Genomic DNA, 23,578 nt, shown 5'->3' with positions numbered 1-23,578 from the left:
ATATTTGTGTTGCTTAGATTGAGTTAACTGCTGACAAATCAAAGTCAGCCTGAGCATGGAAACAGCATTTGGGTTGCTGCATGCTCAAGAGATGGTCTGTTTCAACATTTACATAATCACTTATATTTAAAGAGAATGAGGAAAGCAGTTGAAGTAATCTCTTGCATTATTAGAGTTACAGCTACTCTGCACCTTAGTACTAACTACTTCAGCTTCAGACCTGTGTACTGGTCTCCTTTATTTCCTGTCATGAATCTTGTATTCCTGCCCTTGTTTCCAGAACATTGCCCAGCACCACTTCATCAGGACGGGTCATTTTCTCCCATTCTTGTTTCCCTTTTTACTTAACATAAACAGCCCAGGAGAGGAAGCATGCCACTTCATTTATGTAAGATGAAATGCATTTGTTTGAAATGGAAATGAATATACGCTTCATCAAGAGAACTTGAGATATCCTTTGTTGTTTTATTTCCCTTTTAGATGCAATGTATTTGCCAACATCAGGGATGGCAAAGGAAGCAGCAGCGCAGGAAGAACCTGACTGCCTCACACAGTATTTCAGTGTTATGTGGTGTAAGGCATCAAAGAAGAAGCACAAGAAGTGGGAAGGGGATGCTATTCTTATAACAAAAGGAAAGTCAGTAATATTGAAAGACATGGAAGGCAAAGACATTGGCAGAGGTACTGTACATTTGCATGTGTGTGTAAGTGAACTGCTGGCTTAAAATTAATATGCTTTGAATAACAGAGAAAAACTTCTTAGATATTTTAGAGTTCTCAGTACTGAAGTTGAACACAAGATGAGAAAAGATTAGGGTTTTTTTATTGAGGGAGATGGAAAGAAAGCTTTTTGTTTCTTACATATAAAGCAGATGCATGGGGGAGTCTGTAGCAGGCTGTGTAACATTCTTCACAGAAGCACCAAATGGTAGTCCAAGGAGAGGATCTGGAAATGGGGCTGTAGTAATTCAGCAGAGATGCTAAATGAGGCAGGAGTTGATTTTGGTTGCTCTTGTACTGCACTGGAGAAAGTGTGAGAATTAAAAAGGTAGACAAGGAAGTTTCTTGTAGATGTTCCAGCCAGTAGTATGGAACTGGGAATGTCTGAGGTTGGATCTGTACTTTCCATCCAATCAAGCAGCTAAAACTATTGTCTTTGTCAGAAAGATGAACAACAGCAACATTTTCCAGCCACAGTCAACTGTGTAGCAATTTTTAATCTTGCAGTTTTAGCAGCAGCTGCTGCTGTAGGACACAGTTTGGGTTGTTATCAGAGTTAAAAATAAGACTTGCAAACTGTAGGCTGCAATCAATTTGAGATAGTATTTTTTACTGAAAGAAAAGCAAGAATTAGCATTGCTAACTAAGCCAAACATATTTAGTAAGGAATTTGGATTGGACAGTGTTGCTACAAAATATAATTTGATTAATTTTGGGGCTGACTTGGCTCCTTTGCTCTTTTAATTACAATCATGACATTGTGAGCCTTGTTAGGACCATGCAGTTTTAAGTCAGTGACTTAGAAGTTAATTCAAATTCAGCCATAGCAAAGCGATGTGTGTACAGACTTGCTTGGGTTTGAAAAAGGCAGAGAGAAAGAGAGCAATGCCTGGAATGCATCAGCCACCACCCTGTTGTGTCTTCTTGAATTAGCAGAAAACACAATAGGAAAACAAATATTCTGATTCCCAATGCTAAAGTTTTTTTTGTGTTTATTTGTGTCAGGAAGCACAGCAGTACCAATGTCACTGGTGCTGATCTGCTTTCCATGTTCATGGATACTAAGAAAAACATAAATTCACCAATTTAGGCAGTGTAATTTTAAAATTTCTTTGATTATTCTACAGGCTGTCTGAGTGAGGGGTAGTGGTTTTTACCTCCAAAATTGCGTTTAACACTAGCAGTTTTACAGTGCATGTGAATGAGCATCCAGAATTACTATTTTTAAATGGAAAAAAGGAGTAAAAGGAAGCTTTTGGCTTTTTTTTTACTTAGGCATACCAGAGCAGGATTTAAGAAGGAATATGGAAACCTAAAAACAGCATTGGCTTAGCTTGTTTTTAAGGCTAGACAGCAGAACTTCTTGCTCTTCTTCTCTGCAAGTGTCCTCAATTCTTAATAGTATATTACTAAGAATCTAGGAAGCTCTCTCTTTTAATCTGCTGTGTGTTATGGAAGTAATTATTTCAGGGAGCTGCATAAACATTTTAGCTTTGTGGATTCACTTTTTGTCTTTCTTGAGTTCATATCTACCCTTAAAGCCCATCCTGACTTAGAACTAAGCTTTTCATACTGGAATTCCAATGATCTTGCATGAAGATAGAACTGTTGACAGTTTTATGTATCCTTCATGCAGATAAATACTGATGTTAAGGAAGTAGTATTTGCTGTGTTGTCCTAATTCCTAAATTTTGATCTTTTTTTAGGTACTGGATATAAATCTAAAGAGTTAGACAGTCTTGAGGAAGGTCAAACACTGATGATTGGAGGAAAAGAAATTGAAGTGATGGGTGTAATTTCAGCAGATGACTTCAGCAGTGGCAGGTGTTTTCAGACTGGAATAGCGACTCATGACACTGCTTTACCTCAAACTACCATGAAACAATTCTGTAAGCCAATCAAAAGTGCCTGCCAACCCAGTACTAAAGAGAATATCCTCCTCAGTTCTCAGAGCCGCAAACCTCGTCACAATCCAAACGATGCAAGTAAGGTTCAAAGTTTTAAGCTTATTTAAGCACCCTTTGGCTCTCAGGGAAGTTGAATGTGTAACCAAAATTTTCACATTCCTTAACGTGTTACTGAAGTATTTCTGAAATACAGTAGTCGTTTTTCTGTTAACAAAACGTTAGGATTTTATCATGTGTTTCTAACAAGTAGAATGCTCTGCAGTGCATCACTTTTGCTCACAGATGTTACAGATGGCTGTAGATGCAAGTGGTTTCTGAGTGGTTTCTTCTGTAGAAGTGGTTTCTGAGAGTTCTGCCAGGAAAAATGTGTATGTTGTTCAGAGAAACAATCTGACGTACACTAGAAGTTCTAGATGAGTTCCAGCTTCCCAGTGGGGTCAGTAATAGAGCAGTTAAGCCAAATGCAGATAACTGCTCCTGAATGGTGCACCAAACTTGACCAGATATGTTTTGGAATAAAAGTTTTGTTATGTCATGCTAGAGCTGCCCTGTACTGAAGAATCATGAGTTCTTAAATTATGTAGGTTACTCTGAAAGTAATGTCTTCTATTTATTTCTGTGGAAACTACAAACAAAAAATACAAAGAAATGTAACACTATTAGACAAAGCAAATTATAAGCTACACAATACTATTTTTCAGTGGAGTCACCACCATTAGCCATGCATTTTTGCCAGCAGTGAATCATAGCCTGCGTGCCACACTCGTAAAAATCTGTCTGGCTATCCAGAGCATGACTTGTCTTTCACATTGCTGTTGTCACTGTTCAGATGTACCATTCACTACCTCATTGTGCTAACACCCACTGTTTAGTCTCCACAGAAGTTCAGCAAGTGTCAGTGAAGGTCTGTGGGTGCATTTTTTTTCTGCATGGAGGAATTCAGGTGCACATCTTTGCTTCATATGCGCTTCAGTGTCAGATGCTGTTTTGTCTGACTGCCCCTCTGCTGCCATCTGTTGCATGGCAACAAGATGTGGCAGAATATTGGTGGGAAGTCTCAATCTCTGCTGCCATACCAGCAACATCTGCTTCTGACATCGTGGGGCAACATAGTAAAATAGGAGGCATTACTTTCAGAGCAGGCCTTGTGCTGATGGCTTTATCTTTCAGATGAAAGAGGAAGATGATTTAAAATCACAGAATCACAGAATTGTAGGGGTTGGAAGGGACCTCCAGAGATCATCGTGTCCAACCCCCCTGCCAAAAAAAAAAAAAAAAAGAAATATTATTAAATAAAGAGTTGTTCTACATTTTTATTATAGCTCTATCCAGCTTTTTACCTCACATCTTGACAAAACTGCTACTTAACAACTATGTAAATAAACAACGATATCTTGATTATACGATAATTGGTGATATCATTGGCACTTGGGTAAGAGCAAACTCATTAGCACTGTCTTCTAGTTTGAATTCATCTTGGTTTTGTTGGGTCTAATGAGGCATCTTCTGCATTTTTATAACAATTCTGCATTAGCTTTCTAATCTAAAATCTAGCAAAGAGCTGACATATTCTGTACTCAAATGAGTTCTTTCTGATACAGAGAACTCTCAAGACATCAGTAGATTGGACTCACATGTTAGTGATGCTCAACCTTGGAGAATCATATCATTTATGTAATGCCTTGGTGTATAATCTCTTTCAGAAGTACTGGAGGTATTTTCCTAGACTAGGGCTTTGTGATGGGAGCATTCAGAAGTTTTCACGTTTATGTCAATGAAAATACTTGATTAAAAAGCAGCTTCCTCAAAATAGAATGCTGCTTATCTGTGTGCTCAACAGAACAGACTACATTGACAAAGACATGACGACATGTCTTTCACGTATGATTTCTAAGATTTAGTCCATAACTCATCTAAATCTTGTTTCTTTCCCATCTTTGAGGCAGCAAAATTTTGACAGATATTTTCATCACCTTGGGCTTTTATATACATCCAGATGTAATTTGGTGTAATCCATCAGAACTCTGCCTTTTGTCAGTAGGAAACAAAATCCCTCTGAGTGATTCAAGTCTTCAACAGATCTATTCCCATGAATAAATTATCAATATAGGTCTACTCTAGCAACATAAAAATATTAGAAGCTGTAAATTGCTTTCTCATTCTGTCTTCTGACAATACAACTTGTCAGTGAGGCTTTGTAGCATCAATATCAGCAACTGTGTATGGACATCGTCTAGCAAAGTAATGCCATCAGAGTCTGTAAACAAATTATGGCAAGCAAAACTGTTATTCAGATGTAGCCAAAGGATACAGCTTCATGCTCTGTTTGCTGCTGTACGACTTCAAACCTGTCAACTTTTTGTGTTTATGCACTGTGGCAGCCTTTGTCAGCTCACTCTCATTCTTCCCCTCTATTTTGGCAAATCGTCTTATCTCTCTCTGTTTCTCAGACAAAATAGTCTTTTTGGACTACAGAAATCTGGGCTACAAGAATATCCCCTTGAAATGTAAAGTTTAGTCTTTCTGGGGGTCATTGTTTTCTTAAACTTTCCTTTCAGAAGCCCTTTAGACCTTCTTCTGATTTAACTCTGTGTATTCAAAGTCCTCATTCTGCATTTGTTAGGTAGGCAGTTTCATCTCCTGAAACAATGCTCAGAGTGCTCACTTTGTCACCATTGCATTTGAGAAAAGTGCAAACTATTTTGGACACCTCTGTAAAAGGATTTTTATTTTGGAGGCTATCTAGATACTTTGTTGGTAAATGCATTTTCTGTCTGAAAAAGGTCGATATGTTAACCAGTGGTTTCAGCGGTCATCACATTATTGATTTTTTGCTGTAGCTGAGTTAGAGGAATAATACCATTTGCTAACAGACTGAGAGAATTTTAGAGCAATATTTGCATATGTTTTGTACTTCAAGATTCTCTAGTTATGCCAAGACCAAATGCAAGTCATCAGTGCATGTTCAACAAGGCTGGTTTACCCGTGGTGGATGTAGTGGTGGATCCTTACGTTGCAAATAATCTCCGACCACATCAGAGAGAAGGAATTGTATTTCTATATGAATGTGTAATGGGAATGAGGTAAGAACATAATTATCCTTTTGGCTTTCAGTGCCTATAATATTATCATGTTCCATCTTAAAAATTAGACAATTCGAAGGGGAGCATTTGAAAAATTGATCAGTTAATTAATATTAATTATCTTTCTCCAGTAAAGATTGCACAGGTTTTTTTCTGACCTTTGTGAAGCATTGTGTTTGCTGTGACTTTGCCAGATGCTAGCACAGCAAAGGGCCTGTCAGTTCTGTTGAAAATACATCTTCTAAACCCATCTGACTCATGCTAAATCACACCACTTTCTGGGGTTTATAATTCATTTATTATATATATTTATATATAAATTATATATATATAATTGTATCATCTATAGTTTTGTCCTTTGGAATAGAGAAGCTGAGGAAGTATGTACAGCGAAAGTAAGAGAAGGTATATACAAGTGTTACATGTTATATTTTAAATTCTAGAAGGAGATTTAAGCTATTTGATTTTGGAAGTCTAGTGCATTCATTGATCTAGAAAATGAGGAATTTCACTCTAAGGACTTCTGGTCCTTACTAACTGAAATAACCATATAACCATATAGTAAGTATAACTAGATTCTTTGTAGTAAACGAAATGACATGAGAAACAATTCCCCTAAACTGGTTGTGAGTAATTACAGATACGTCTTTCAAAATGTTACCATAGCTTCTTATGTCTTACAGAGTTAGTGGCAGATTTGGAGCTATTCTTGCTGATGAAATGGGCTTAGGAAAAACATTGCAGTGCATTTCACTTGTCTGGACTCTTCTGCGTCAAGGGGTCTATGGATGTAAACCCGTACTGAAGCGAGCACTAATTGTCACCCCTGGGAGTCTGGTAAAAAACTGGAAAAAAGAATTTCAGAAATGGTTGGGAAGCGAAAGGATCAAAGTCTTTACAGTTGATCAGGTAAGATTTATTTCCTAGAAGGGATTAGGTCCTATCTGACTCAGAATATAGGATTTGTGATTTTTTTTTTTTCTTTTCTTTTTTTAAGCAGGGACATGAACTGGTAATTCACTGTTAAAATTTGTTTGGAATTCTTCATTTCTCCTTCAGAGCCATATGTGCATTTAGCTGTCAACAGCTGAAGATCACCTGCCTATGTAGCATGAGTCTCATGCTTCACCTTTGCAGATGTAAAAGGAGACATTCTCTTCCTTGTCCCCCTAGTTTAAAGAAGAGCTTTCTGTTGTACCTTGAAGTGCACACCTTCCTTGCTTTATACAACACAGCTTCTACCTTGACTGACTTGTACTGTGTTTTTCTGGTAGTTACTGTTACTCTTTACTGAGAACTTTCTAATCTTTATTTCAACTGTCTGTTTCTGGTTATCTCAGGAAGTTATTCCTTTTACTGACACTGGTAAGAGTTAGGTTTCTGTAAGGATGATTTAGTCTCCTGTAGTAAAGCCAGCAAAAGCAGGGAGGTGATCGTCCCCCTGTACTCAGCTCTGGTGAGGCTGCAACTAAAGTACTGTGTTCAGCTTTGGGCCCTTCACCACAAGAAAGGCATCGACAACCTGGAACATCCTGAGAAGGGCCATGAAGCTGTGAGGGGTCTGGAGCACAAGTCTTATGGGGAGCAGCTAAGGGAGCTGGGATTGTTCAGAAGGATTGTTCTCCTTCTCATTGCCCTCTGCCTGACAGGAAGTTGTGGCGAGGTGGGGGTCAGCCTCTTATCCCAGGTAACAGAGATAGGATGAGAGGTCATGGCCTCAGGTTGTGCCAGGGGAGGTTCACGTTGGGTATAAGGAAGAATTTCTTCTCAGAAAGAGTAGTGGTGCATTGGAACAAGCTGCCCAGAGAGGTGGTGGTATCCCCGTCCCTGGAGGTGTTTAAGGAAAGGGCAGATGTAGTACTCTGGGACATGGTTCTGTGGGCAGTATTGGTGGTAGGTGGATGGCTGGACTGGATGATCTTAGAGGGCTTTTCCAATGATTCTATGATTTTATGGTTTTTCCTTGGTCCTTATTGATTAAAATGTACCAGTGGGAGAAAGTGGGGACACTTTACATTCTATATGGAAGAATGAATATTTCAGATGAGATGGAAGTGTTCAAACTATATGAAACTCTTTTGTAGAATGTACAGTACTTCATAAAAGTAATTATTTGAGTTCCATTCTTATTATTGTCAAAATCCTGAAATTATTAAACCTTCTCATCTTCCACTGGGGCTCATCCACATCCACTTCAGTAAGAAGTGCTCTTTGCATCACTTGTTTTTCTCAGTAACTTGTTTCAAGATGTGAAAATGAAGCAAACTGACTTGTCAGGAACTGTAATGTAATATAGGTGAGATGGAGAAATACAGAATTTTCTAAGGAAAGTGGATAGAAGACAAAATATAATAGAGTAACATTATTACCTGAAAAGGTGATTAAAAAAAAAATTTGAATGTTTTCTTTCTTTTTTTTTTTGAATAATGTTGGGAAGAAAGAAATCTGGATTTGCTGACAGTTACTGTGACCTGAAATGACAGTAGCTTTTATCCAACTTTTAATTTAAATAACTTTAATATTCTTACTCATTTCATTGGAGCTGTTTGGATTGAGGACACTCAGCAGCTTTTAAGACTGTTGTTCCCAAATAGCAAATAGTGAATACATTGTCATGCAAAAGCAAGATGCAGTATGACTTGCCCGGAGTACAATGAGGTATTTTAAAATAATTTACTGTCTATCTTCTACAGAAAACCAGCAATTATCATACTGTTATTCCTTCAGTATAACTTAAAAGGAAGAGCTTGTCTCAGTGTTTTTTTTTTTGTTTCTTTTTCTTTTTCCATTCTTGCCTACAAGGAATACATTCGAAGATGTGGGAGACTTTTAAAATGCATTAGGCATTTTATTCATTTTCACACTGAAGGACTGAAGACTGATCCTAACCCCTCAGTGCTAAATTCTTTTAAAAAAACAGGACATTATCTGCTTTTAAAATGTGATTGCAGTTTACTTCTGTTGAAATGCAGATGTCAGATAGAAGGCGTTGCTTTTAAAATGAAGGCTTCCCTCCAAAGGTTGCATTTAGGTCTTATCAATCCACACAGTCAACATTTGAGATGCGATCGAGAGAATAGCTCCATGATCTCTTTGCAGAGTATCACTTCTACAGTGGTTGTTTAGGTTTTTAAGTGAAAATTCTGGAGAATGAATCAATTCAAGGTTTACACTTCTTCATGATTCAGCATTTTTTAATTTACACTTCACTGGATTTGAACCAGTGCAAGGCAGGGTCTGTTCAGAGAGTAAGTCTGGGACATTATGGAGCCCTAACACTGGCTGACAATTGCTCTGTGTGTAGCTCCAGGCTCCTCTCTTAAATCTGTCAAGTCACTTCGGGTAATTGTGAAAATGGAGGTTATAATACATTCGTATCTTGGAGCTAGTTAAGAGGATAAATTAATTACTTGAAATTGGTTGTAAAATTATTTTAACTTTCAGTCCGTCTTTCACTGCTGTATATAATAACAGCTGCAGGCAGTTCCCAGTGCCTATAGGCTCAGCTCATACCCAGAAAGAGTGAGAAAGCAGAAGATTCCCAGACCCTGCTCATCTTTTGGTGCTTTCCAAGAAAAGATCAGAGATGCTTCTGTCATGAGGACTGCACTGTGGAGCCCAAATTTGAAATGGGGATAACACTGGAGGATGCCTACAGGGCTCTTCTGTTCCTGTGCTGGGAATGGAGGGCAAGGGAAATTCTCTTCTCCTATTTCAAAACTGGCAGTAAAAATACTGGACAGAAAGCTAGCACTTACCTCCAGTCTTGCAGACTTGGAATCAGCAGGAATGCTGTGGCTCAGTTCAAAACCTTGAGGAAATCTGTCCACACCCTTGTTACCTGCTCTGCACTGTTTCACACTTCCTCCATTGTGTGCAGGGCCCCTCCATGAGCATGCTGTGGAGATTCACCTACCACAAGGTACTTTGGGGGGTTAACTTGCCAGATTTGGCCTATAGATTCATCTGAATCAACAAATAGGAGGCTCTGAAGGCTCTGATAACTAAGTGCTATTGTTCTTGGAGTGTATTATGCCCCAGACTTAGTAGTTTATGTTTGATAACTGATCTTGTTTGGAAATAACGCTACCTTTTGAAGCTCTAGCTTGATTTGCTTTAAAGATCAAAGAGATTCTTCAGCTTGTCAGCTGGGACTGTTGCATGTATAGGCAATGAACACCGTTAGGACACAGGATGGAGTGTGCAGGGCCTTTGTATCTCGAGCTCAGTGGAGAGACAAGGGATGGGCCACAGAAGAATTTTCCACTTTTTTGTGTGATTACCAGACATGTGCGCAATCCTATTTTTACATTCACAGATCTGTAAATAAATGTTGACACTTTTAGGAGCCTTTTTTGGAAGAAGCTCCCTTTCACATTACAGTGCTTTGTTAACTTAATATGTTTCTGTTCAAAGTTCTGTCTCCAAGCTCTAGAAATGTATTCAATTCAATTCTAGAACGGATTCAATTCTGGTCAGACTTGAATGCTCTAACCTGGATAACTGTTGTTAGTTTTCCTCTTTGTCACATTTGGTCCTGGTTGTTTTATTTAAGAGTTTAGGAAAGGAAATCTGAATGTCCTTTGAAAAAAAAAAAAGGGGGATTTGAAGGGCACTTAAGGGTGGAATGGCTCAGAGATGCTTTCTGACCAGTAATGTGTGATTCAGAGATGAATTGTGTATATTTACCAATGAATAGTCATGTTTCCTAGGCTTAGTTTTAGGCTTAATTTTCTGAGTCCAACACTGTGCTTTCCTTTTGACCAACCCATCAATGTTAAAGGCTTTTAACAAAGTGAATATCATGTTCAATTCAAAATTACAAGAGAAATTTTAATTTGGCAGAGCGTGGTAACTTTCTGCTGGACATTGCAGCTTTGGATCCCATAGTGGATGTTTGGGCAGCCAATTGCCTGTTTGTTATCTCGATTGTAGTTGTTTAGTTTACCTAAATACCAGGACTGGAAAGTTATTCCAGGGAGTCTGTAACAATTTCTCACCTTGATGATAATGTGTCTCAAAGGATCTCAAGGTCTAAAACAGTAATGAATTGTCTGTTAATGAGGTGATAAAGCTAAAAAAAAAAAATTTCTGTATCAGATTCCCTCTTTGCTTTGCAAATTGAGACACAGTCAAGAATCCAGCTCTTGAAGGAGATAGTCAATGTTTTTTGTCATGCTGGAAAAGATTCTACAGCCACCAGATTTGTAAGTAGTATGACGGGTGATTTCAAAAAACACAGTTGTATGTTATATTTTTCTTTATCCCTGTAGGACCATAAAGTAGAAGAATTCATCAATTCTCCACTTTATTCAGTTATGATAATCAGCTATGAGATGCTACTACGATCTCTGGATCAAATTCAGGCTATAGAATTTAACCTCCTGATCTGTGATGAAGGACATCGTCTGAAAAATAGCTCTATTAAGACAACTGCAGCCCTCACTGGTCTGTCTTGTGAGAGGAGAATTATCCTCACTGGTTAGTATTTGTAGTTTAATATAAATTTTGATATGTAGCTATGCTAAAAGTATCAGATTGGTGTAAAGGAAAGAGGATATTGTAAATATGATAGGAACACAACATAAACTTTTGCAATGGGTATTAAGTGCACAAATATTGGATCTTTTAAAAACAGATTTTAAAAAGAAAAAAAAAGAGTGACAAGTAAAATTTGTGTATCTTAAGGGGTGGGTAAGGAGCTGTGGAACTTCTGTAAGGGAATGAGGACTCCATTTTTATACACTCATTATTTTCCTTTGCAGCTATTTAACAAAATAACTTCTAGAATCAATTCTTTTGTCAAACCAACTAGATATGCAGTTATTCAGTTAGGAAGATGGTAGTGTATTAATCAGAGTGGAGTTCTAGGTTCATTCAATATTCTGAGTAATTCCCATTGAAATAAAATAACTTTTTAAGATGCATTATGAATTTTAAACTCTGCATTCAACAATTGTACTTCTGTCAGAATTCTTTGTTATGAATACATTATTATAGATACAGAATTATTTTTCTCTCTTCCCAGGTACCCCAATCCAAAATGACTTGCAAGAATTTTATGCTTTAATAGAATTTGTAAATCCAGGAGTACTTGGTTCTTTATCCACATACAGAAAGATATATGAGGAGCCCATTGTCAGATCCAGAGAACCTTCAGCAACAAAGGTATGTTATTTAAAAAAAAAAAAAAAGCACTTATAGAAGGAAATTAGGAGAGAAGAATGGGGAATTTGCTTTCTGTGGAATAGATGAACTTCAGGAGTATTAATGGGACCAAAAGCTTTTCAGCTTTTTATTTGAATAAATTTGGTTGTTTTCCAAAGGGAGGTGAGGAGTACACGCATATTGAGATTATGGCTGCTCTTTATTAGGCATCCAGCATCTTGAATTTCCAAAACTGTCATGTAAATTACCATATGAGGATACTGTGTTATGCCTTAATTTCTCCACAATACTGCATTATTTTATTACATCAATCAAGAAATTTATGGATTTGTGGAATATAATTTGAACCTTGTGTATCCTTGGGGACATTATCTTTCATTTGTTTAAGACTGTAGAAACCAAACTAGAATTAAGCTAATGCAGTGGTACTAATTTTGGAACGGATCATTACGTTCCCATGCTGGAAGTGATATTGTGCATTTAAAATATTCACTAACAACCTAATGAAAATAATATAGAAAATTATTTTGATGAAATGCAAGATGAGCATTAATTTCGTGCTTCGTTCTTGTAGGAGGAAAAGGATTTAGGAGAAAAAAGAGCAGCAGAGCTCACACGCCTCACTGGACTCTTTGTTCTTAGGAGAACGCAAGAGGTTATAAACAAATTTCTTCCACCAAAAAAGGAGAACATTATCTTCTGCCAGCCAACAGCGCTGCAGCTTGAGTTGTATCGAAAACTGCTCAGTTCTCGTGTTATTACCTCCTGTCTACAAGGCAGGCTAGAAAATAGTCCTCACCTAATATGTATAGGAGCTTTGAAAAAACTTTGCAATCATCCATGTCTTCTGTTTAAAGCTGTAAAGGTATCTATCTGCATGGGGGTGGGTGCCTGCAAGTAGTCATTTCAGCTGACAGAGGTCACTAGAAATATGTTATGGTCAATGTGCATGTCAGTTAAGGTCATTTCCATGCTGTTTTCACATCTGACTTGCTTTAGGAGATTGGCTTTCAAAAATGTAAATGTTAGGGAATCTGAATGTAGGTATGTCTCCACCTTCGTAGCACTTTATTTTCTTGTTCTTCCTTACCTGCATGTATTTTCCCTCCTAGTGTGGTCCCTGAATATTTGTAAAAATACATTCAAATGTGAGCTTTACAAAGAGTACTCAGTTAAAGATTATTCTGTATACTCTGTCTGCTGTTTCCCATGAAACCTCCCTCTGATAGTCTTGAGTTCAGTGATATTGACAGCTGCAGGCTCGACACATCACTGGTACAAGCTGCCTCTCTTTTTCCTGGAATCCCATCACCCTCTACACCTTGTTAGTTTCACATAAATCTTCTCATTCCTACAAATAACTTGTATGATAGTTAGAACTTAATATTACTAACTTATTTCAGTAGTAGTCCAAGTGTGAGTAAGGTGAGTGCAAATGTAAATAAATATTCCTTAAAAAATGTGCTTCATGACTTTGCAGGAATGTCCACAGCAGACATCTCTGTAAATTGCAACTCTGACAAGTAAAGTGAGTTGCCTTCACTTCACTGTATAACCATTTGAATTTATTGTAAATGAAAGCATAATCTTTTGGAAATTATCTGCATGGAAAGGACTGTATATGCAGGTCATTTAAAACTGTTGTGGGGTTTGATTAGTCTGGCTTTTTCCTCCCTGTGCAACATCGGTTTGCAAGTTTCAGCACGTTATCATTTGCCGGCTTTTTTTCCTTTTTTTTTTTCTTTTTTTTTCCCCACTTCCCTTGCAATAAAGGAAACCTAATGACAGCATCTTGATTTTTTCCCCTAATTTTTAGTTATGGCTTTGCTGTGGATGTATATCTTTGTAGTTGTTGAAGTAGAGAAATAGAAGTCAATTCCTTTTTTCACTTTTTAGCATTTCATGTTGCTTTCTACCCAACTGTAAACAAAATCTTGAATTAGAGGATGTAAATCACAGTAAATGCTCTCATTGTTTTAAAACTGTGTCCATACGGTACTGGAAACTTACTGTGCTCGTATGATACACTACTTTGTGATAGCTCTCGATACCTCTTTTTGTAATGAAAATATAGCAAATTTCTAGAAATAAGGCAATGCAAAAAAAAAAAAAAAAAAAAAAAGGTCACATATTTTAGTGGGGATGTGAAGCTTGAATCCTTTTATTTTTAATAGGAAAAATCCTGTGATCCGAAAGGCGATGAGCATGTTGAGTCCAGTCTCTACGAAGGTCTGACAGATGTCTTTCCACAAGGTTATACTTCTGACATTTTCTCTGAAACTGATTCAGGAAAATTGCAGGTGCTGGTGAAGTTGTTAGCAGCAATCCGAGAGCTCAGCTCTTCTGAAAGGCAAGTGTGAAAGAAAGGTAGAAGGCAAATAATAGGAGTGACCTGCTGTGTATCCTATTGCTTTTCAGTTGTGTAACAGGGACATACTGTTCAAAATAAAGCCTTTGCATCTGTTTGCAGAGGTACCAGGTGTATTTATGCTTTGTACCCCTGGCTCTTTCTCATTAATTCTTCATCAAGGATTTGTAGCTGACACAATTTTCAAAGTTGCTCTTCTATGATTTCCAGATAAAGATACTTGTATTTTTCATATTGAGTTCCCACAACTAAGGTTAGAGTAGAGTTAGAGTAGAGTTAACTACAGCCTCTGTACTGTGACATACTATCTTTATCTACAAAAATATCCCAATGCTTTGTATCTTCTTAAGGCAATTATTTAATGTATTCAATATTTTAAATTTCACAAAAATATTTTTAATGACAGGAGTATGAGTTTCTTTTCTTTTTAATCATGTTTAGCTGCTCAGTGCTTGCTGTCTTTTCCATCCAGGGCTAGAAGACTCATCAGGTGAAGTTGCATGGCAACTGCTTATTTGCCCTGTGGTGAATGTCACTGGCACACAGGAAAACCTCTGTTTGTGATAGTGTAATGGGATACACATTGTTGATTATAACTGTGAAATTGCTGATTCATGGAAAACTCAACACAACCTTGTGTCTCACGATAACTTTTTTATGTACTCATGCCTTGAAGCCCAGCTCTTCTAAAAGTAGTTCCTTTTACCTTCTATTTTAATTGGTGCTTAAATAGGATGTTCTGTAATTCAGTAGTGAGAAGTTACAGCAGATCTCTTGGCACTGATGTAATGGAATTTGTTTCTTCCTGATGCTCTCTTTTTACAAACCAGAAATTGGAGCCCATCGTGGGAGTTTATGTGCCTTGCATACATTGAAACCAAGGACAGCTAAGTATCTAAACTTAACAGTCTTTTTTCCTTTAAGTCAAAAGAATTGAGGTATCAGGAAAAAGCATCTTTCCTTGTTTCAATGCTGTGGGAGCTGATGAGTTGCAGCTAATTTTGAGGCATTCTTTTACAACTTTTTTTTTGCTTTAATACAGTACTGTTCATGTTTCTTTTCCTACTGTTTCCCAACTCTCATTATCACTAAATAGTTTTTTTTTGCAATATACAGATTCAATTCCAGTGCTCTTTTGAAGTTTATATTCTACTTTTGAGTGAAAAGGTGTGAATTTAAGGTTAATCAACAAAAAAACGTATCTTGCAAAGTCTTTACAAACGTGCTTTAGATATAATTTGATTGTAGAGGCAACTACAATAATTATAAAACTTTATAACAATTTTAAAATGTTAATGTACCAGATTTTCCCCAAAACTGCTTTTATAGTTCTTCAGTACTTGTTTTTGATTTAAAAAAATATTTTTTTTTTAATTCCATTTTTGATGGAATTTTGTACATTTGATTTAGACTTCTTGCAGAAAAAATGCCCTAACTGTGCTTATTGTCTTATTTATGGCTTAAATTAAAAAGATGCTTGTCCTCTCAGTAGTATCACCTTCAGTACTTCATAGGATGGAAATTCTAGATTTTTAGATCCGTGAAACTTACTTACTTACTCAAAAATTAAGAGAAATAATGTTGGTCTAGGATGTGTTGTTAGTCAATCAAGAGACTGAGTTATTTAAAAAACAATTAAACTATATTGTTTGTGATATCTTTCATCGTGCTTCATTCCATTTATTTTCAGTCAAACGATGTAGGAAGGAGTAATGGCTTTGTTATTTGGCTTTCATAATCTTGTTTATGAGAAATTTTCTCAGTTGTCTATAGAAGTTCTCATTAGCTTTTTCCATAAGTAATCGACATTATTTATTAATTGCTACAGCGTCCTCTGCAAATGCTGCATTAAGAGCAGCTATTTTGTATAAATGTAGATCTAAAAAAAATTCTGTGTTTGGTTCTGGATCCCTGTAATCTATGCATTAAGCCAAATTCTCTTGGGATTATTTAATATCTGAATGTTTGATGGTAAGACATAATGTATCCAAATTTAGTGTGTGCTTCAAACAATATCGAGTTCTATTTCTTAGCAAATATGCGTAACCTCAGGCTGGTGTTTAATTTTTGCTGGATTTGTCATTCCATTTTTTAATTGCCTTCAATTGTTTGTTATTGTACTTTAACCTTACCTGATTTTGAGATAACTTTATTTCATTGTTTGACAGAGTTGTACTGGTATCCATTTACACTCAGACACTGAACATACTGCAGGAGACATGTAAACGTTATGGATATTCTTATACTAGACTTGATGGAAATACTCCTGTCTCCCAGAGGCAACAGATTGTTGATAGTTTTAATTGTAAATTCAGTCCAGCTTTCATCTTTTTGCTGAGTTCAAAAGCTGGTGGAGTGGGACTGAATCTGGTTGGAGCTTCTCACTTGATCCTTTATGATATCGACTGGAATCCAGCTACTGATATTCAGGTCTGATATAATTGTGTACTGTGGGTTGTGACGGGCATCAAATGAGCTCCTGACTGATTTTGAGATGTCTGAATTAACATGTCTTATTGCTACCCAGCTATCACCCTGTGCCTGGACAAATACAGTAACGAAGGAAAACTCTGAAAAGAAGAAAAATTTATCTGTTATTAATGTATAAATTTGTATCATTAGAACTCCCTTTGCATGAAGAGTATAGTCTGGTTTCTTTAGAGGTGTGAGTCATGTATCCCCTTTTTTTCCTGCCCACTTTTTAACTGGAAAGTTGTTGTGTTCCTATAAGGAAAAGAAAACTATGATTAGAATATATAGCATGTCTTACTGTTGATTTGCTATACTTCAGAAAAGGGAGAGATCCCAATGAGAATTAAGGGAATGAAGTAAACATGTGTCAGTGGTATTAAAAGGAAGCAAAGCCAGTGCCATGCTGTGCTTGTAACAGTGCCCTTGGTTGTAAGGGATTATTTAATTGGCATAAAAGTGTTCAATTAAAATAGTCCTTAATAATAACAATTAAAAATATATATTTTAATAAATAAAGTAAGAAACGTCTCTCTGTAGAGGAATACTGAATACCTGATACATGAAATAACCTCTGATTCTCTGCCCTGATCCTGTTCCAAGAGTGAATTAGTACCCCCATGTGGTCACTTGTTTTGTTGCTTTAAACACCATCTGCTACATCAGCCAAAATTGCTGCAGTCTGCCAAAAACTGCAAACCATATTGTGGGTACTTGTACTTAATATGTACGTGTAACCTTCACATTTTTTACTAAAATTATATAATGGTACTCAGCTACTTTTTTTGTTTAAGAATTACATGTGAAACACTGATTCTACAATTTTAAAAGGAATGGCAATGCCGTTTTTTAAGATGTGTTGTGACAAAAAAATAAATAAATTGGAGATGTATTCTTGAAATAATCAACTGTTGCTAATGCTTAGAAAAGAGATTCGAAGAAAGGACTGCTGACAGAAAGGAAATTAAACCTCTGCTTTCCTACTGTAATATACACAAAAAAAGAGGAGCACAGATGGACAAAGCAAGTTATGTTTTCAAAATAATTTGCAGTTAATACCAGAAGACTTTCATTAAAACAGTCAATGACAGCTATTATTTCTTTGGACAGCACCTTTCTGTCTGAGCTAGCAGAACCAGTAATTTGATCAGCAGAGGCTATGAGTTTTAGCAGAAATTCTGTCCTAGAGTAGGCTGTTAATACTCTTTATCTTTTCCCTTTCTTCAGGCAATGGCCAGAGTGTGGAGAGATGGTCAGAAACATACTGTACATATCTACAGACTTCTAACCACAGGTCAGAGATAGTGCTCTAACATATTCTATAGAAATTTTGCCAGTAGAAGAAAGGGAGTTTTTGGAAATAAATAGTTGTTGAAAGATATATGTAATTTGTTCTGAATTCAGTTAAAATTGGATCCATCTCCTTGATTCATTTGCCTTTTCTGTGCTCTTGTTTTTGTATCTGAAAATAGTGGTTTAGCATTTCCTATGAATATTGATCATAGAACCATAGAGGCATAGAATTGCTCAGGTTGGAAAAGACCTTAAAGATAATAGAGTCCAACCATGAGCTGACCATACTACTCTAACTCTAGCAACCCTCCACTAAATCACGTCCCTGAGCACCACATCCAAACAGATTTGAAATGCATCCAGGGATGGTGACTCAACCACCTCCCTGGGGAGCCTATTGCAGTGCTTAACAACCCTTTCTGTAAAGAAGCATTTCCTGATATCCAACCTAAACTTACCCTGGTACAACTTGAGGCCATTTCCCCTCATCCTGTCACCTGTCACCAGTGAGAAAAGACCAAGCCTGCTCTCACTGTAGGCACCTCTCAGGTCTTTGAAGAGAGCAATAAGGTCTCCCCTCGGCCTCCTCTTTCCCAAACTAAACAGCCCCAGTTCTTTCAGTCTCTCCTTGTAGGCCATATTCTCCAAGCCCCTCACAAGCCTTGCTGCCCTTCTTTGGACCTGCTCCAGCACCTCCATGTCCTTTCTGTACTGAGGTGTCCAAAACTGAACACAGTACTTGAGGTGAGACCTCACCAGTGCTGAGAACAGGGGCAGGATTACTTCTGTAGTCCTGCTCACCACACCATTTCTGATACAAGCCAGGATGCCAATGGCCTTCTTGGCCACCTGGGCACACTGCTGGCTCATATTCAGCCAACTGTCCATCAGTACACCAAGCTCCCTTTCCATCAGGAGCTTTCCAGCCACTCCTCCCCAAGCCTGTACAGTTGCCTGGGGTGGATGTCACCAAAGTGCAGGACCTGACACTTGGCCCTATTGAAACTCATACAGTTAACCTTGGCCCATCAATCCAGTCTATCCAGGCCCCTCCATAGTGACTGTTATCAAGAAATGGATTTTACTTTTCTTCTTGACATATACTGGTCAAAAATTATTCCAGTGTATATATTGTTTTTTCAATACAGGTTCAATAGAAGAAAAGATTTATCAAAGACAGATCAGCAAACAGGACCTTTCGGGGGCAGTTGTAGACCTTTCCAAGACATCTGAACATATCCATTTTTCTGTTGAGGAGCTCAGAAATCTCTTTACACTTCATGAGAATTCCAGCTGTGTTACCCATGACTTACTTGAATGTGATTGTATGGGAAACAAAGACCATCAAAGTGAGTTTCTTTTTCATTATCTCTGGCTATTATGATGAACTATATCCATTTGGAATATATTGCCTCTCTTTGGAGAAAACTACAAAGCTCAGTAAAACAGAATTGAAGCAATGAGATTCATTATGGGATCAGCCAGACATTGCCTGTTTTTTTCTGATACACAGGAGCCCTTCATAAGATAAAGAGAGGAAATATTAATTCCTTGCAGTAACAACTAATTCATATATTATGCCTCTTAATTATTTGAATTAGCTATGGCCTGTTTAGGTAGGAATTCATTACCAACAAGTGTTATGTATTTTTTTTTCTAAAAATTCCAGGACAGTAATGATAGCTTCAGTTTCTAATTCCCTAAAGAAAAAAGTGCCTATTGCCTGGGTACATTTCTTTTCTTGGAGTATGAAATATGTATATACAGTATCCACAAATATCACAGTAAAAAAAACATGAAGGAATGGCAATGAGTACACGTGTTAACACAGTTAAGTAAAACACAAGAACACAATTAAGTAATACAGACCTGATGACTATTTTGCTTGGTAGTTTTCATGTTTTTGGAAAATAGGCTAAAGCTGTCTCAGTCTATCCAAAATGGGAAGGATTTGGTTAGTGAAAGCACAATGCTTCTGTATCCATGACAATTTCAGTTTGAGTTTCTTCCTTATTTCTGCTCCACACAATGATTTCATAGTCTTTGTATGTTTCTTTATGACTGGAAAAATTAAACCACTTGTCATATGAGCAAGTGATATTCTGCATTGTGCCAGCCTCCATTTAGGTGCTGTTACAGGATCTGTGTAGAAAATGCAGCTGTGGTGTTAAATCTTACTGTTTTTTTTTTCACTGTTGTGCAGTGATGCAGGTAGAGCTTCTGGACTTCAGAGACCAAAGAAATTTGATATTTCTTCTGTGACAAACACTAATGCATAGAGTGTTAATCAGGATTTTGCAATTGTCGTAACACTCTCGAATGCTTATTTTATGCTTTGAATGCATATTGGTTCCATGTACTCAACCATAGCATCAGTTTCTTGGGACTCAGGGCATTGAATGTAACCAGGATTCCCTCAAGGGTAATTGTATCTTGGTCCCAGCAAATGGAAAATTTATGGTGGTAAATCAAGGGAAAACCAGAAAGACATTTTTAAACTTTAATGTTAGAAATGATAGAATGAGTTGGGAAAATTTTGGCTTCCTGAAGAGCAGAGAACAAATTGGCTCATCAGTTTCCTTGTCAAATTGTTATGAGTCATGGTCTTACAAGTCATGCTTGTGAGTCAGAATGCAGCTACCATTACTTGATCTCTTTGACATTACTAAGAAGAGAAAGTTGTCAGATACTTCATTGGGGAACCAGCTCCTGATTCCTGGAAAAAGACATTGTGACATAGAAAGTGCTAAGAATTGTTACTGATTTGTCGTCTCCATTTCTAGCAAGTATGATTCAAAAGATGAACTAAGTTGGAGCTAAACAATACTATACAGGCTTCACAATGTATGAACTTTTCACAGTCTCCATTATATCTGCCAATGTGACTGTGTGGTCTTGCCCAAGCTCCTGTTGTCAATTCATACTGGCTCAATCTTTAGCAAGCCACATGAGTTTTGAAAGGAAGTTATTAACTATGTGTGGGTTGTGTGGATGGGTTTCCTGCTATTTTTCTGACTGTCAGATCAGCTGCAAAGTATAATACTATTATTTTACTTGATCATGGTTTTATTTATGAAGTTAGGAATGCAGAATCGGTAAGTACTTGAGAAGTGCATCTAATCTTATTTTCCTGCTGGACAGTAACATAATTTCAAGTCTAGTGCAAATGTGTGTCATCAGTCAAAAGGAAAGTCTTGCATATGGGAGTCATTATGGTCTCTTCAGAAGTTTAAAAAACTTGAAAATACTGAGTCATCATGCTGCTTATGTCACTTGCTGAGAAACACATAGCTCTGTTGTGAAACTGTTTGATGACATGATTTAAATCAATAACAGCAGTGATGCAGTTTTTTTCCATCACGACTGATTTCTTTATTTATCATATGCATCAGTTGAATCATGAAGTCAGCAATCCATGACATACCCTGCCATGACCTACTGTTGCCTGGCACTCTAGAATCCCTAGAATCTCCAGAATTCAAAGTGAATTCTCCTCTCTGTGCTTCACAGGGAATTGTCTTACTGTGATATACAGTATACAGTATGGCATTTAATGAGCAACTTGGCATAGTGTGAATGTACAGAGTGCACTAGAGATCCACCTCTAGTGTGCGAAGTTCAGTGAAATAACTTCAAACTCTTCTCAGCTGGTTGGAATGACTCCTGTGGGAGGAAATAGAAACTGGCTTGAGTTTTGCTGCAAGATATTTCTCTATTCAGAATTACTTAAAGAATGGGAAGAAACCCAAATACTACAGAATTAGGAAGATGGAAGAAAGGAAATTGCCAGATAGGATATTTCCCTTCCTGTCTATTTGTGAAAGGATTCATCTTTGAGCTAGCATATGGTGATTTTGATAAACTTGATCCATGAGCAAGGAACAGCCTTTCCTCTCTTACTATGGATACAAATGTTCGGTTTTCATTGACATAGAAGGATTCTTTACATTGCTCTATTTTTGCATTCATTATCACCAGCTGTCTTATTGATTCACAGTGAAATATTCTTAGTTTTCCCTGATTAATTTTCTACATCCTTTTTTCAGATCCTTCCTCAGAAAAGCCTTCAGTGTCTAGATGTTGTCAGCTCAGACAAGACCAGGAGAAGCATAATTTAAAGAAACCTCTCTCCATGTCACAGCTGATGCAATGGAAGCATTTCTCTGGGCAACATCAAGCTCTACCTGATCCTTTTCTTGAAAGGATAAAAGAAAATGTTTCTTTCTTTTTCCAGAATGTAACCAATCCAACTTCCCCTACCCAATAAAACTACGGTATCTTTCCCTAACGCTCTCATCCTTGTCCTCAGAGTTGGATATAATTGATGTACTCTCCTCAGAGTAGTAAATAATTGATGTACAAAGTTATTTTTGCCAAATTCTATATTGTGTGGTTTTGATGAGGTTTTTGTGAGTCCTGGTGTTTAAAAAAAAGTTACGGGTAATATTAAATTAATAATAATTGCAATAATCATACAGATTTTCAGATTTAACTTTGCTTTCAAGTCCTTTCCTTTGATATCTTAATTAGTAAGATTGTTTTTATATACATCCCCATGTGTGTCTGTTTTGTTTTATAGTTTTTGTTTGACTATAATGATTTATTATTTGTAAAGCTGGCAACTCTTCATCCACATTTTATAATATTATGCAGTGCTATATGCTGTTTACAAAGCTCTGGTTTAATTTTTGTTCTGACAATGAAAAGTTGTGTGTCTGTATAACTGTGACTTTATTACAAGAGGAATGTTTGTTCCCTGGAATTTACAGTTTACTGAAAATAGGAGCAATAGCTACTGAGACCCAAGTTTCTGAGACCAGGTTTGTTGCTGTGCCAAAATGTTGTGAAATTCACCTGTTGCTTTTACCTGGAAAAATAAACAAACGTCATTTCTCAGGCACATTGAGTACAGGCTTATCTGATACTTAGCTTACTTTGTTTAAGGACCCTTTGTGTCAAACTCTGGAGTACTGCACACTTTCACTTTATGATTTTTTTATGACTATGTTTTCCTTCTTTCTGAAGGCACAAAAGGTTGAAATCGAATCATATCTTATATGTGAAGTACTTCAAAAGACCCAGAGAAACAGAAGATTAGGAAATTTTCAGAAAAACTGCAAACTTAGAGAATTTGAAAGACCTTGAGCAAGAATAGGACTCCATTGTGGTAATCCTGCACTGTGCTCCATGTTGTACATACTCTTGATATTTGGTGCCTATTGTGAGAGTAGTGGATTATTAAAAAGTCCAAGCAATTTTCAGAAAACAGTGCTCTCCCTTTCTCTAGAATGTCATGGAATTCACAGTCCAACCTAATCCATCATCATACATTTGCCTGTCATTGAGAGTCTAGGAACTGGAAATCAAATACACTGACTTCTCTACACCATAGAAATCTGTTTCAGAGGTGGGTTTTTTTTTGTTTGTTTGTTTTTTTTTTTTTGTTTTTTGTTTTTTGTTTTTTGTTTTTTTTCCATTTCCTTTGATTCTGAGAACTGGATGTCAATAAAACAATGAAAAACAAAGTGAGGGCATGGCAGAGAATATAAACAATTGTGAATATTTTTGGC

At 37.0% G+C, this 23,578-nt stretch overlaps 1 protein-coding gene across 3 annotated transcripts in view; it reads left to right on the top strand.

Moving 5' to 3' along the window:
• RAD54B (RAD54 homolog B) overlaps positions 1-23,342 on the top strand; it is a 62,551-nt gene extending 39,209 nt beyond the window's left edge. For all 3 annotated transcript variants that reach the window (XM_052703273.1, XM_052703271.1, XM_052703272.1), the window contains exons 4-15: positions 481-681; positions 2,427-2,705; positions 5,548-5,710; positions 6,394-6,619; positions 10,984-11,191; positions 11,739-11,878; positions 12,453-12,743; positions 14,053-14,228; positions 16,415-16,676; positions 17,943-18,009; positions 19,157-19,357; positions 22,055-23,342. In XM_052703273.1, coding sequence (XP_052559233.1) covers positions 481-681; positions 2,427-2,705; positions 5,548-5,710; positions 6,394-6,619; positions 10,984-11,191; positions 11,739-11,878; positions 12,453-12,743; positions 14,053-14,228; positions 16,415-16,676; positions 17,943-18,009; positions 19,157-19,357; positions 22,055-22,275 — 2,435 coding nt within the window. In that variant the 3' untranslated portion in view covers positions 22,276-23,342. The remainder of the gene's footprint in view (positions 1-480; positions 682-2,426; positions 2,706-5,547; positions 5,711-6,393; positions 6,620-10,983; positions 11,192-11,738; positions 11,879-12,452; positions 12,744-14,052; positions 14,229-16,414; positions 16,677-17,942; positions 18,010-19,156; positions 19,358-22,054) is intronic.
• Positions 23,343-23,578: the final 236 nt, after the last annotated feature.

This window comes from Tympanuchus pallidicinctus, unplaced genomic scaffold (genome assembly GCF_026119805.1).
Source record: "Tympanuchus pallidicinctus isolate F22 unplaced genomic scaffold, pur_lepc_1.0 scaffold5, whole genome shotgun sequence".
NCBI lineage: Eukaryota > Metazoa > Chordata > Aves > Galliformes > Phasianidae > Tympanuchus > Tympanuchus pallidicinctus.
This window is presented reverse-complemented; position numbering and strand designations above follow the sequence as displayed.